This window comes from Lathamus discolor, chromosome 3 (genome assembly GCF_037157495.1).
Source record: "Lathamus discolor isolate bLatDis1 chromosome 3, bLatDis1.hap1, whole genome shotgun sequence".
NCBI lineage: Eukaryota > Metazoa > Chordata > Aves > Psittaciformes > Psittacidae > Lathamus > Lathamus discolor.
The window spans coordinates 89,716,299-89,731,912 of record NC_088886.1 but is presented as its reverse complement, the minus strand read 5'-3'; the positions used below and the strand labels follow the sequence as shown (position 1 = coordinate 89,731,912).

General features: G+C 42.4%; 1 protein-coding gene across 2 annotated transcripts in view; it reads left to right on the top strand.

Moving 5' to 3' along the window:
* Positions 1-639: 639 nt before the first annotated feature.
* The window catches only part of CERS6 (ceramide synthase 6), a 123,076-nt gene continuing 108,101 nt past the window's right edge, over positions 640-15,614 (top strand). For both annotated transcript variants that reach the window (XM_065670475.1, XM_065670474.1), the window contains exon 1: positions 640-881. In XM_065670475.1, the coding sequence (XP_065526547.1) occupies positions 712-881 (170 nt within the window). In that variant the 5' untranslated portion in view covers positions 640-711. The remainder of the gene's footprint in view (positions 882-15,614) is intronic.

Sequence of the window (15,614 nt, the reverse complement as noted above, 5' to 3'; positions counted from 1 at the left end):
GGTCCTTTTACCCAGGACAGTTCCGCTGCCATCTAAACGCCTCAGCAGGAGCGGGCAGAGAGCCGTGCTCCCAGCACGGGTTACCCTCGCGGCGACCGGGCCGAGACCGCCGATACCGGCCCGTGTTCCTGTGAGGAGGTCAGAAAAGGAGGGCTTTTTGTGTCTGCTATCTGCCTATTTAAATCAAGCAGCAGCCTTCCAGGCTCGCCGGGAGCCCGGCTGAGCGGCGGGAGAGCGGGCGGGCCGTCAGCGGCCAGGCGGGGGACAAGGAGCCGCCCCGCCGCCAGCTCTGTTGTACGCCGAGCCGGCGCTGAAGCGGAGCCTGCGTCCCGGCAGCAGCCTCGGCCGCGGTGAGTGTCCCCACGTCGGGGTCCCCCTCGCTCGGGACGCTTAATTTCTGGCTCAGGGTTTGGCCGGGTTTTTGGGAAGGGGAAGAGGGGCGGAGGAAAGCTGTGCCGGGCCGCTGCAGGGGTACGGTGGGCCCCGGAGCAGCCGTGGGGCGCGGGCGGGAGCCAATGGGGGCCGGCGCGGCCGTGTGACAGGCGGGGCGGGGAGCGGCACAGCACGGCGCGCCGCTCGGCAGCATCATCCGCGGCGGGGGGACTGACACACGCCTTCCTCTATCTTCCTCTCCCCCGGTAGCCGCTCGCACACGCCTCGCCGCGGGCGGAGCGGAACGGAGCGAGGGGCGCCGAGGCAGACAAAGCAAAGATGGCAGGGATCCTTGCCTGGTTCTGGAACGAGCGGTTCTGGTTGCCGCACAACGTCACCTGGGCGGACCTGCAGAGCACAGAGGAAGCCGCCTTCCCGCAGGCGGAGGACCTCTACCTCGCCTTCCCCCTGGCCTTCTGCATCTTCATGATACGGCTGCTCTTCGAAAGGTAATGCGAAAACGTCCGTGCCACCCCGGGTTCGGCGGGGCCGGACGGGCCGCGCGGCTTGCGGCCGCCGTTCGCTGAGGGGCAGCCGGGGGGCTTTGGCTGCTCGCCATCCCTCTCCGGACGCCGCTTCTCTCACGGCCTTGCCGGGCGCTCACATTTTCCTCTCGCCGCGGTCGGTCACGTAGCGGGCGCGATGCGGGAAGGTGGAGGGGCTCGGGAGGCAGCTGGAGCTCCCCTGCCGATGCCGACAGCGCGGCCCGGCGCCGGCGCTAGGAGGCGAGGTCTCCCCGGGAATGGGCGCAGCCCGCCCTCCACCTGAGGCAGCCTCGATGTTGTGGTGCCGGGGGGCCAGGGCCCTCTGGCACCTGTGCGGGCCGGGTTGTGCGTGCCCCCGGCGGGGTCCTGTCAGCCCCGCTTAGGGAAGCCCCGCAAGAAGCTCTGTGGGGACGGGCCGGGCGGGAAACCGTCCCGGCAGAAGTTCGCCCGTTCCCCCGCTGCGGGGTGGCTCATCAGAGAGCGCCCAGAGGCGAGGCCCGGCTGCCCTCCCTCCGCGTGGCCGTGGGGCAGGACTCGGCCTAGCGGCCGCCGGCAACGCAAGGCTGAGGGGAGGCGGCGGCCGTTAAACCTGGGCGTCAGGTAGGAGTGGGAAGTTCGATGGCGGGCAGCTGCCTCGCCTCAGGGTGAGGCGCTGCTGTGCGGGCGAGCGGAGGGCTGCTTGGGCAGTTTGTGTGGCTGCCGTAAGAACGGCCCGTGCCATGTCTCGGAAATACTCCAAGTACTTGTCAGAATGTGGGAGCTCAGTGATGAAACGCTCCAGACGCTGTTCATCACTGAACCAAACTCGGCGTTCTTTGAGACGGCTGAATTCAAAATACACAGTTCACAAACGTAAATACTAGATATTTAACCACAAGATGTCAAGCTAGTTGCTGGTCAGCAGTCACTGTTTATTTTCTGAGGGTGTTTCCTTGCGGGTGTTTAACAGAGGCCGTCTGTCACGGGGAGGCAGTTGAAGCGAAGTGGGTTGGTCAGCTGCATATGTTTCTGTGCTGCCTGACAAAGGTGGTGTTCCCTCCGTCTGGAGAGAACAAAAGAACCATTCCCTGTGCCAACACCTAGTGTTTTCAGTGCTGTCTTCTTAGGCAATGCTATTAGAGTAGTCAAGAAAGATAAATGAAGACCAACAGCTACCGCATGCCGAAAAAAAGCCATAAAGATACTTTAAAAATGGTAAGATAGATGATCTGTCAGGTAGCACTCCACAACCCCTAAGCATTATCTCATCCAGGTTAGAATATGGCTCTTGAGATGTCAGAGTTCTAGAAACTTGGCTGTTTTCATAACTCAGTTGACAGGACCATATTTGTTTTGAAAAATAAGCTGTCCTGGGCTGCTGTTACCTTCTGTGGTGTTTTACAGATTTCCTGAAAATGACAGCAAAACCTGTGGTCTGCCTGAAAAGCTGAGGTTATCAATATAAATGCTTTCCAGAGTTAAATATAATGTAGTTACAATTTGAGTGCCAAGTATTAATTAGATGTCAGATCACTAGTGGTTTTTTTTCTTCGCAGTCTGTGCGATGTGTACTTTTGAGCGCTCAAACTGGCTGCATGATGTTGGCAACTCTTGCCGTCTGAACTGTGATTTGTATCACAGCAAGGCTGTGTTTAGATGGATGAACAGTTAGTCAGGGAGACCATTTCAGCCTAAACTTAGAATCATGGTTTTTGTGCTAGTTCTGATGCAGCTATTAGTGTTACAAAAGCTACTCTGATTATTTATTAGTCTGTATACACTTCCTCTGGTTATTTTTATGAATTCAATTAAAGTAATTCTTAATTTTGCATTATGGTAAATTTTTAAGTGTTAAGTATACAGATGAGAAAATCTGTACTTTTTCATAATTCTATTTGTTAGGCTAATTCTGGAATTCAGATCTGAAAATGTATTCTGCTAGCCTGATAGCAGGTAGGAGACCTGCAAAGAGGTTTTATTGACAATTACTGAGGTATGTATTTTTTCCTTTTTAATTTGCAGTCAATTGCAAAACTCCACTGTGAGAGTAGGATCAGGCTGTTTTGTGTGGGATTAATCCACACGGCATGGTACAATTGTGATTTTTCATGTAGAGCGTTTTATTAAAGCAAGCTGAGCAAAAGTGACTGGACCTGCTTCCACTGATCAAAGCAGGGGGATTGTCTTTGGCTTGAATGGGGGAAAGATCAAGCCTTATTATGCTCATTAGTAATTTATTTTGTCAGACCTCTGTGCTTTGTTTGTTGGGAGCCACAGAAATGCCTCATGCACATCATAATTGAAGGCTGTTTGCAGTTATTTCAGTTGATAAAGCTGTACAAGATCTGGAAAGGAAAAGAGAGGAATGTCTGTTAAACTGATAATTTTTCATTCTTCTGTGTATTAAAACAGCAACATTTTTTCCTTTCAAAACTCAAGTTGTGGGTGACTGATGTACATGCTACATCCTGGAACAAGCTTTAGCAGATGTGTAACAGTTCCCTGTTTTTGCAATGGTAGCAACTAAAGAAAAAATAATAGCATAAAAAAAGGTCTATTTTTATCCATGGTTGCACTGCAATATTTATAACACCAGTGTATTCTCTGTTTTGCTTTGTAAGATACCTAATACAGGTGCTCTTGTAATTCTTCATACCGGTAGCTTAGCAGCCACAAGGTGTTAAGATTCTGATTACGTATTTTATATCCATGACTTCCAGACTCTTGCACAGCAATTAAATGCTAGGCTGCTGTAGCAGCATGGTTTTGCTTCCCTTGCTATGAAGTTTGTCTAACTTTATGGATTTTCACAGTAGTAAGAAATGCTTCAGGGGGAGCTGTGATTTGGACTTCTTGTGTCTTTGCTTACACAGTTCTTGTATGTCTGGAGAATAAAGCTTGCCATGCTAAGGATTAAAAGTTTACTTCATTTATCTATATTTATATTTTATATATATATCTATTAGTACAGGTTTGCGAGTGCAATTGAAATGACAGAACTTGGAAGTTTTGTTCTATGCATATTCACCTGTTATCAACAGTTCATCCTACTGGGATGTTCTTGGGTTTTGTTTTTTGTTACTGGTTTCGTGAATCAACTAACTAAGTCAAGAAAAGAATCTAGACACGTCTCAAATTTTTGCCCCCCCCTTTTTTTTTTTTTCTCCATTCAAATAAACTACTTTTTGTTGATTTCCTTGTCCTGCCATCCTTTGACCAGCACTCTTGAATGAAAGGAAAGAGTAGATTAGAACATTAAGTGTATGCTGAATTGCTTCAGCAATTGGATCTGATGATGATGACGAGTGCTCTTGAAATAAGCTTTGCTTTGAGGTATAATCTCATAACCATGAGATTTAGTGGATATATCTGCTGAGGGCATCACTGTTATGGATGAGGTGCCAAAATGCCTTAACAGCCTTTTCTCTTTTACCTTCCTTCTCATTCATCTCTTTCTTTAAACACAAAGTGTATTTTAGACAACTATGATAACTGAGGGCAAAGATACTGTTGGTTAGTAATTTGGAAGGTGGCAGGAGTTAGCAATGCAGTCGTAATGTGGGGACATATTTCTTCATAGTGTCCATCCACTTTGTGTGCCTTACTATTGCTTAAAGGAGTGTAAGCAATTGAGTATCCCCTCCTGTACTGTACAGTGCCTTCAGCTATAAGGAGATAACCTAAGTGCTCAATAATACCAGTGCCTTGTCTCCCCGGATTCTTTCCATTCCTAGTGTGTGCAAGACAGGTTAAAGCTGAATTAAAACTTGTCTTACTAATAGCAGGATGTAGTTTTGATTGACCTAAAAAGGTAAAGAAACATCTACTGTTCTGGGCAAAGATCACTTTTCTTGTTTCTTTTACGGGATCACATAGCTCTTCTCCCTCTGCGCTACCTCACCACTCAAGCAGCACCCTTTCCTGTCCTCTGTGAGCAGCATGTGGTTATATGAAAACAATGTCTACTCAGCAGCCAGCATTGTTGTTGGACACGAAACAAGAGGGTAGCACGTATCTGCTTTAGAGACTTCTCTCAAGGGAGAAGTTGACTGAATCCTTCAGAAGTGCTAACTAAACAGATTTCTGATGTGGTCAGTCTTCTGAGTCAAGGAGTCCAGTATTACTGCTTTCTTTACACTTGCCTCATCTACTAAAATTCCTCTTATCTCGTATTTGCATTGCAGTTGCAGTATGCTTTACTGCCTCACCTTGTTTGGTCTCAGATCTAATGAGATCACTCCATAAATTGGCAAACTAGGCTTATAATGCCTCTCTATTGTCTTCTGGCCTTAGTAGGGGCAAATTTTCAAAGTGAGAGCTGATATTCTGTAGCTGATGGAGTGGCTCTTGGGGGTGCTGGTCGATGAGAAAATGAACATGAGCCAGTAGTGTGTGCTCGCAGCCCAGAAAGCCAACCGTATCCTGGGCTGCATCAAAAGGAGCGTGAGCAGCAGGTCGAAAGAGGTGATCCTGCCCTTCTACTCTGCTCTCGTGAGACCTCACCTGGAGTATTGTGTGCAGTTCTGGTGCCCTCAACATAAAAAGGACATGGAACTGTTGGAACAAGTCCAGAGGAGGGCCATGAGGATGATCAGGGGACTGGAGCACCTCCCGTATGAAGATAGGCTGAGGAAGTTGGGGCTGTTCAGCCTGGAGAAGAGAAGGCTGCGTGGAGACCTCATAGCAGCCTTCCAGTACCTGAAGGGGACCTATAGGGATGCTGGGGAGGGTCTCTTCGTCAGGGACTGTAGTGACAGGACAAGGGGTAACAGGTTAAAACTTAAACAGGGGAAGTTTAGACTGGATATAAGGAGGAAATTCTTTCCTGTTAGGGTGGTGAGACACTGGAATGGGTTGGCCAGGGAGGTTGTGAATGCTCCATCCCTGGCAGTGTTCAAGGCCAGGTTGGATGAATCCTTGTGTTGGATGGTTTAGTGTGAGGTATCCCTGCCCATGGCAGGGGGGTTGGAACTAGATGATCTTGAGGTCCTTTCCAACCCTAACTATTCTATGATTCTATGAAACTGAGCCAGCCTCATAATTTATTATCACTTAGATCAAGGTCCTCTAGACACTGAGTGTATGAAAATTCACAGCTTTTGTATGACATTTTGCTTTTATAATGATAATTCAGCCTCAAAGGTAACCTCAGCTGACTCTCATTTAGTACTACACAGTAGAATTCCTAGTGGATCAGGGTGACAATACAATGACTGTGTGTGTGCACATTATATATATATATATATTTTGCTAACTGTAGAAATTCATTCAGGTGACAATACATGAAAGCTTTACAAGTGTTTCTGGTGTGTGCTGTGTGCATATAAGTTGGATTTTCATAATCCCCAAGACATGTAGTATTAGTGCTTTCTTACAACAGCAAGGAGGCTAGACAGGATACAGAATTTGGAAGAGGATGTACAAACTTCATGCATTTCCAGCAGCCCAAAACCTCTTCAGGGGAGGCTGGGTGGGGCAATGATGGTTATTTCTGTCAAAACCTGTTTGTAGGCTATAATATTTGTAGATTTCTTGCTTAGTTTGCTTTGTGTTAGGTGAAATCTGACCATTCAATTATAATTCACTTGTAAGTGGATGCACATGTTCGCCAACTTTCTTGGGTTTTTTTCTATTTTATATGTATATATATATTTATATATATATATTTTTTTTTTTTAAGATGACCTGTAAGGTAATTTTAAATTTTAAATTCTTTTTAAAATAGAGCACTAGCAGTAAGTAGCTTTAAAATAATTTCATCTCCCACTGATTGTGCTATCTATGTCTCTGTGTTTCTTTTCATTGGTTATTAATTTTCTGTCATTTATGTTTTCCTGTATATAATCAGGTTTTGTTGCAGTATTTGAGCTTCAGCCACTAAGACAAGTAGATACCTCACAGAGGAATTATTGTTCTTAGTTTGTGAGCCATTGTCTACATTGGCATGGAAGGAGCTCTGTTTTACCAGTGGGATGTATGCTCACCCACCTTGAATGTGTCTCTGTTGGCTGGTACACATCTCTGTTGTGCAGTGTAGTTGTGTGTTTTGATGCAAGCTGAGAGTGTTCCTTTAAAAGAAGGTAGAGCGGATAAAATGCATGCTATTTAAATATCCTTTGTAAAGGACCATTTATAGGTGCACATAAGTGCCAATGTTAAAATTGGGAGTTAAATTGGAAATGCATTGAGCACCAGTAAAGAGTACAATTTAAACTGAATTCTAAAATATCCAGGTGATAGAAGTATGACAGCCAAGCCACAGCTCAGCTGAGGGAAAGTTTCAGTGACAGGTCACTAGTGGGTACTGGAAGCCTACTACTAGAGCAGAGCTGCTGTTAGTGGGTTTTCGTCTGAGTGCAGGTTCCAGTTACTGTTAGAAACTCCCATTTGGTTCCTGCCTGGATTCCTGTAACTGAGCAGTTGCATCCCAGTTGCCTGTGGCTCTTTCGGTTGTTCCTACTTCTGCCTCTGTCGCTGATTAACAGGCATTTGCTAAGAATTTATTTTTGGAGAAAGAAGAACTTCTGGTATGCTGACCCCTTCTGCAGACGGGTGTCTTATTAGTTCATACAAAGTATTTAATATATTAATATTTGGGTAAATCTGTTCCCTTGATTCTTTCTCTGTTGTCTGTCAACAGGGTAGAGAGGAAGGGGATGTCTGAGCTGAACAGTGCGTACATGACCATATTTGTGTTTTGTTTGTTTTTGCTTTCCGCGCCCCCAACAGTTGTTAAATATCCTATGTCTACCTTAGTTTTGATGATTAATTAGCATTTGGGGTTTGTGTGCTTGTCTCAAGGTGGTCTCAGAGTTTTGACAAGAAGGCTAAAATTACCACATAAAAGTATGTAGCTTTCATTCAGTTATGTAACCTTACATAATATTCAATAGCATTCTTAAGACTAGTTGTCACCTTATGGATAGTCAGATGTGTATGATGCGTATCAGCAGTTCCTTGGGGGTGTTCATCTAATACTTTGATTGCTCTGTGGTCTCCCACACAAGTGGTTCCTCTCACTCATTGGGCAGTTACAGATTTTGGGGGTACAGCAGGGGTGGGCATCCAGGTCAAGGGAAAGGGAGGGAAATATGTGAGTCTGTGATCACTTGAAAGATGAGGCATCAGTAGTGTCTTGCTTTGGGGTGAGCAAGGTTTCTGAGAATTGGGTGGGCTGAGATATTCCGTCCTCTCTAGGGAAGCCGTTGTAGCACATGGTTCTTACAGAAGACTAACGCTATACCATCTGGCATCCATCAGTTTCTCAGGAGGATGATACCTTTCTTGTTGTTTTGAAGTAGTCAAATTGTGGTGGAGGTGGAAGAGATGGAGTATTTACCATAGCGAGTTATAATCTTAGAGATGCTTTTCATGCCTGTGAACCTGTAACAACACAAACATGTGAGTTCTGTACCAAAAGCAGAAAGTAAACTGTAATGTTTGTTTCTTTTTTCCAAATAGTTAATGCCTCTTATAATTGCAGATGTTTCCATTGGTAAGCTTTTATACTGCTGAGCAATTGTGAAGTCTCATGTAACTCTTACTGATGTAGCATAATCAAGTTTTAACTCTCAAGGTAATTGTACAATTACTAAGAATGTCTATGAGCAGTAAAGAAGCATAGCATCCAGTTAGCTATGTGGTGTATCTTATGATATGTAAGATACATATATATTTGTGTATTGGCTATTAATCCAAGTTACCTTTTGCACAGGGAGGAACATAATGCTAAGGTTCTCCAGGCTGCCTAGTATTAATGAAGTGTCTTTCAGGTTCACTAACCTGAACCTCATTTTAATATTATAAATGATGCACTTTAAAGTTTAGTCTGAAATGATGAAAAGCCTTCTTTGCACTCATAGTTCACACTAGGATGGTTAAAGCAATGTATCTAAATAATTTGCATTTTTTCTTAGTGTGAGTCCACTAAAGGCTTCCTTTTAATAGTATCTTCCTTGTCCTGCTTTCTCCTGTAGGGATGGGGAGAATAACCTGTAACATTATATTAAAACAAACAAATGAAACAAAAAAATCTAGCTGCCATAGTTACATTGATGCAAAAAACAGAGGTTAGAGCCCAGAGGGTATTCACTGACATAAAATCTTAGATTCCTGAGGATGTTTGAGTGTTTGTGCATGCAGTAGTATTTATCTGTTCTTTGTAATAAGCTAGTTGCTCTATTTTTAACAGTGATGGGAGTGGCTATGTGGCTGTTGACAAGTTTTCTGCAGTTTTCCATTAGATTTTCTTGGAACTCCCTGCTGTTTACTACCTGTGGCTGTCCAAAGCATGCCGCTGATGACATGATCAGGTTCAATTGGGTGTTTTTATTCCTCTTATGGGCATTACGTTGGGAAAAAGCCTTTGACAAAAAGAAAAGCAAGTGGTTAGACCACAAGCAGGAGCGTGTTTTGTATATATTGAAGCAATAATTGGGTTGTAATTGGGTGGTTGATTCTTATCTGTCAACTTTTCCCACACACCTAGTATGAGAGAATGAAGAGAACTGATACGATAAGTGAGTAGCCTGAAAATATAAACAGTTCCAGTGCCAAATGCTCCCCAGGATTACCCCATTTGTTGTACTAAATAACTTTGCAGTGATTGCATTGACGTGATGATAACAAATTGAACTGCAAATGGAATCTTGGGTGCGCTGGTCAACAACAAGTCGAATATGAGCCAGCAAAATACCAGCAGCATCAGGGAGTGTTGCCAGTAGGTGGATGGAAGGGATTATTCCACTCTGGTCTGCGCTTATGAGGCTGTGTCTGGAGTGATGAGTCCAGCTTTGATATCTCCTCTACAAGACATGAACATATTGGAGTAAAGATAGTGTATGGCTGCTAAGATGATTAAGGATTTGGAGCATCTGAGATGTGAGAAGAGGCTGATAGCTAGAATGGTTCAGTCTGGAGAAGAGAAAGCTCAGGGGGATCTTATCATTGTGTACAAATACCTGATAGGTTAAAAAGGCAGAGACAGATTCTTCTTGGTAGTGTCCAGTGAAAGGACAAGAGGCAATGATCAATATGAAGGAAATTCTGTTTAAACATGAGAACAAACTTTTTCCTGGAATGGTGGTAGGACGCTGCATGGGTTACCCAGAGACGTGGAGTCTCCAGCTGTGGAAATACTCCAAAAAGCAACTGAGCATCTTCCTGCTCTAGTTGCCTGTGCTGTGAGCAGAGGACTGGACTTGGTGTTCTCCTCTAACCTCAGTGATTCTGTGAAATCATTAAACCTTAGTAAATGGCATACTTTCACAATGCAAGGCTCCAAGGGGCTCCTGGGATCCTATGTCTGTACAAAGTTTGTATACTGAATAGGTGAGGATTAGGTTGAAGTTCACTGTAAGCCTGCAGAAGAAACTTAGGGCAGAGCACTTAACGACTGAATGGACATCTGGATTCTCCATTTACTGCAGAATGAGTCTTTTGATTTTATTGTAGTCCAAGGATGTAAATCAAGAAATAGATGTGGGTTTCCTCTACCTAAGACAGGAATTATCTTATGGGTGCCGAAAATGAAGTCTGAGTTGCTGTGGTATAAACACATTCTGTTCCCTTCTAGGATCAATATTTTGAGTCTCCTACAGCATTAAATTTGATTATAAAAGGCAATCTTGAGGGTAATTCTAGTTTCGGTCCCTTGAAGTTGATTCTTTTCCACACTGCAATACCTCAGTATCTTCAAGATAATTTTGTGGGTTTATTTTTTTTTTTTTTGCGGGAGGGGGAGTCACAGAAAAAATTGCTTAGAAGACAGAGAACAGTGATCACATACATTACTGGAAAAATTTTTATCCCCTTTGTGTTCAAGATAATAACAGTAAATTATTCTTAGAAAAAAAAAAGAAGACAGTCTTTAACTCCACATACACTAATTTTTATATGGGTAATATATGTATAGTTCTAAATATATATGTACACATGTGTGGCACAGTAATTCATACATCACAGTGGCATTGTATCACTGCCATAATACTTTTTTTTTCTTTTAATAAAAATTATTAAATTAAAAATCTTTAAAAGCAACTATAAAATACTGACTGGTCCAGAAAAATGAGATATTTTAAAACTGTCAGTTCTTGGGGTGATAATGAAACAGTTTGATATTTGACAGAAGATACCCTACGTCCTCATTAGAGGACCTCTTGTGTGTGCTAACCTGGATTTGTTATTTTCTAGAGCATTTATAGGAAATGTGAAAAATATCTGGTTTTCTTCCAGCTTGGAATGAAATGGAAATTTAGAAATGTCAAAATTTAGTCAAGAACAGATGTCCTGACTTTCATCCAGCACTGATAAATGGGTCTGGTTACAAGACAACAACGTAGAGATAAAAACTGAGGTCCCTATAGCATTGCCAGCCTCCAGAAGCATACATTCTTGACCATCTCTTAGTTGAAGGGTTAGTATCTGTATGCATGGTGCACAGAAAGTTATGTTGTGGTTTAGTTTTAATTTTATTATATTAAAGAAAAAAAAATATCCCTGAACAGGTTGATTTTCTTGAAAAGAGGTTGATGGTTTGCTGGAATTGGAGCAAGAGCTCAAGCCTTTAGCCTGGCATTTTACCTTCAGTTGTCAAGATGAAAAGCATGCCAGCAGAAATTCATCTTGCTTACTTTTCCACTGAGAGCTGATTTCAAGGTTGGCAGAGAAAGTAGCACTTTGTATCCATCACCATAACATTACTTGTGTTTTGCCTTGTTTCAATTGGAATAATGGGCATCACACCAAAGTATCTTAGAGCTTTAAATGCTAATAAGAAATCTCTAACTTAAGTGAGGTGCCTTAAAGAATAGAAAACTGCAAAGTTACCTTGAAGCATCTGCTTTTACACTTCTTCAGTGCATTGTCGTTAAATTGTTTTCCCTGTTCTGGAGGGTGGATTTAGTGGTGGTATAGGGCTTTATTTGGGGGGTGGACTGGGTGTTGTTATTTGTTGTATTTCATTACAATACTTTCATTTGTACCTCAGAATATGACAGACATCAATCACATCTTTGAAGTACCGGGGCTGTATGAATATACAGCTAGAATTAAGGATTCTGATTGTTTCACGTCTGCTATGGAAGCTGCCTATTAGTGCTTCAGAAAGAATGCATTGTTTTCAGGCAAAGCATGATTCATGACACTTTAACTTTCTCTTTCATTACAGCTGTGCCCCCATCTCTCCTACCTTAGTTTTTGAAATGGCATTTAATTGTAAAAGCAAGCATAGAGGAAGGCCTGCTATGTGCAGTGGTGTGTAGGAAGACAGGTTTGGGTTGGCGAGGGGTTTCAAGCTGATACTGATTTTATCAAGGATCTTTCTCAGTATGGTGGAAAAAAAATACATTGGTCAACTTAATCACAAAACCCTCAAAGTGTTTCTTAGGAAAAATCATAGCTTCTTACACATTTTCTGTCTACAAATTCCTGTATCTATATCAGGAAATATTGTGTGAAAAATGGTTTGGAAATAACCCAAGTGCATTGACTAAGAAAATGACATTATCTGTTAAATAATCTGCCATCCGCTCCCAGCTCTCAAGACCGTATGCAGAGAAGGAGATAGCTATCAAAGCAAGGATTTTGCCAGCAATGTGGTCCATAAAATGATTCACAGAGCAAGGAAAAGGTAACCTTGATTTCAGTCCTGCATATTCAGTGTTTTGCATGCAATTTCCAAAGGGTCTCTGCTTCCCTTGAATAACTGGGTCTGATTTTAGACCTTGACCAGAACAGGAAGGTGTTGTATGTTGTTGATTTTGCTGTTGACGCTGGAAGAGAAGGCACCTGACCTTAGGAGATCTAATTCTGGGTGGTACAGTAAAGCACTGGACTGAAAATTAGTGTGCTCATGTTCCCTGCTGGTCACTTTGAGTCGTCTATGATGTAGTCTTAGGGTTTGAGATCCTTTTTTATGGTATTAGGGTAAGAACAGTGACTGTTTCTTGCTTCTAAAATATTTTTGCATTGTTTAATGAGAACCATCACAAATAACAAAAGGTTTCCAGAACTTACTGCAAGGTGAGCCATTCTGCTGCACCCATAAACTCCTCTTCCCCTTGGACAGTTCACAGTCTTACAAATGCAGTTGCTTCTGTTGTGGAATAACTGAAAAATGTGACTGGGATATATGATGATAGAGGGGAAGAAGGAAGATGGAAAATGTAATCTTCACACTTGAATTTTCTGGTTTATTTTCCTCCCCACCTTTTAAGTAAGAATAAGTATAAGGCCCCAGTGACTGATAGTTGCCATCAACTTTAAGAATAATGATGATGCTAAATAATGCTTGCCTGTTCCAAAAGGTCCTCATTCCTTACCTCTAAATTGTATTGCAGTAGTAGTAGTAGTAGTAGTAATAACAATATTAATAATAATATAATAATGATGATAATATAATACTTGCCTTTTCCAAAAGGGTGTTTTGAGATCAGGTCTGTAAAGGGGCTTAATGCATATGAACAGTCGAGAAAGGTCTGGGTAATAATATGATGGCTGTGTAGCTGGCTATGTGTAATAAGGCAGTGTGAAGTAAAAAGTAGCAGAAGGAAATGTTGATGTTTTTCTACAGAAGCACAGTGTAACACTTGGCATGAAGACCTGTGTAAGTAGAAGAGGGAGGGCTCCTGTGAGTGGCAGTGCAGAGGAACATGTTGTCTTTATTTGGCTAAAAATAGATCAATTTTAGAAAGTATTAAAATGTATATTTTAATAATGCTTTTGGACATCTGAATGCTATTTAGGACAACGTATAAGAATTTACTGTTATTGTCCTATCACTGCTATAATTTTAATGAAGGACTTTATATACTTTTGAGCTTTATCACAATAGTGTGCTAGTGCAGTGTACTTCAGCTCTCTGCCTATAGTTACAGGTTTTGATCTTGATCCTGCAGCTGGATTATTTTGAGTATAAATAAAATAGTCCTGCAGAACAGGCTGAGTGATGATTTGGTGTTCCAAAGCCTCTTAAGTAACAGTGTTAAAATAATGAGTAATAAAAACAGAAGTTGGAATACTTCTGTGCCATCAATAAATATTTGTGTCTCAGATGACAGATCACGACAAGTCAACCCCCTCATGTGTGTGAGTAATGCAAATAATTTTTGTGGAGATGCAGTGCAGCAGCCACATGGCTTGTGGTGTGACAATCTGCTGCTCTTCAGTATCTTGACACTTCTGTTGCTTACTTGAAATTTAAAGTTTAGGGAATTAATTACTCCCCAAATTCTTCCTGTACTTGCTAGGTAAAAAATTGTTAATAGAGAAGGTGAGGGTCAGAGGTGGGAATGAGGCAAAGAAGTAGAGTTGGAAGAAACACACAGGTGTTTTCTGGAGCATGGGAGAGGGGTGAGACTAAAGGTAGAGTGTGAGGGGGAAAACAGACGGTGTTGTACGTGCATGCCCCTGGGAGGAATGTGGTGTAACCAGGCATGCCTATTTGTTTGTCCTTGCCAAAACCAATGTGTGTTTGCAACTGTTCCCTTCAGATACACTTCTAAATTCAAAGGTATATGAGAACACTTCCTAGGAAAGGAGTGGACTTGATGTATGTGTGATTAGTCTGCCTCATGCTGTGCATGGGACAGATCTGAAAATTCTGAGGAAGAATTAAAATTTCACTACTCTTTTTAAAGTAGGCAGTAGAAAACCGTAGTGTTTGTATCATTGCAATCCCATCCCATCCCACATGGAAGGGTGTAGTATGCCCAGGCACCATTCCCACCTTCTTGCAGCATCTTTAATGAACACAGATTATAAATAAGAAAGAAAAGAAATGCCAGCTGGCTAATGTGACCACAAATGATTAAAGACTGCTGTCTGTTTATCCCTGCTGATGGCATCCAGAAATCTGCCGTTTGAGAGAGACAGCACCCTTGCTACTCTCTCCAAATTAACTCAATAACAATCTTTCACGTTTAGTTGGAAAATGTAGGTGCTGTCATTTCTGGCAGGTCTTGGTGAGAGATTGGATCCTCATTGTTCGCCAGAGCCCTGGTTGGTCAGTGAGACCAGGAACACTGAAAGGAAATACAGGAGATTTGGTTAAAGCTTTCATTAGGGTAGGTGATTTCCATCTGTAGACGTTACAAATAGTATTAAAACAATAGAAATTGGTAATAAAACCAATTTCTGGTTGCTGAACTGGGAGCTTAGAACAGAATCGTAGGTGGGCATGAGATGTCAATATAGTCAGAAAGAATGGGACATCTTGAAGACGGAGCAAAAAGGTAAAATTTGAGTCTGATGGGTGTTTTGTGTGGAAATATTGTTACATGCAAAGAATTCTCTAAAGTGGACTCTAGCTTTTGAATGGGAAGAGCCTGTTTCAACTGCCTGCCAAACTGCTGTTGACAAATCAAGGCTGATAGAAGAATTCTTCATTTCAAGACAGAAAGTATTTTTAATTAGCTGGATGAGGCATCCTTCATATGCTTAAACTATCATGGTACAAAAAGTACTGGTTAAATCATCTAGGTCAACTTAGTGTGCTGCTCTGATGACTTCATTAGTGCTAAAGGTTTATTTTATGACAAAAAATAATGCCAAATAATTGGTTTTGCTTTATGCTATACTGTAAGGGCGGGAAGTGTGTGTGTATGTGTGCCTAAGTGAGAAGGAAAATGGTAATATTCTCTAGTAACCCAAAAAGCTATGATCACGTGTATCGTCTAGAAGCACAAGATGTTTTCAGCAATTAATTTATAGAATTAGCAG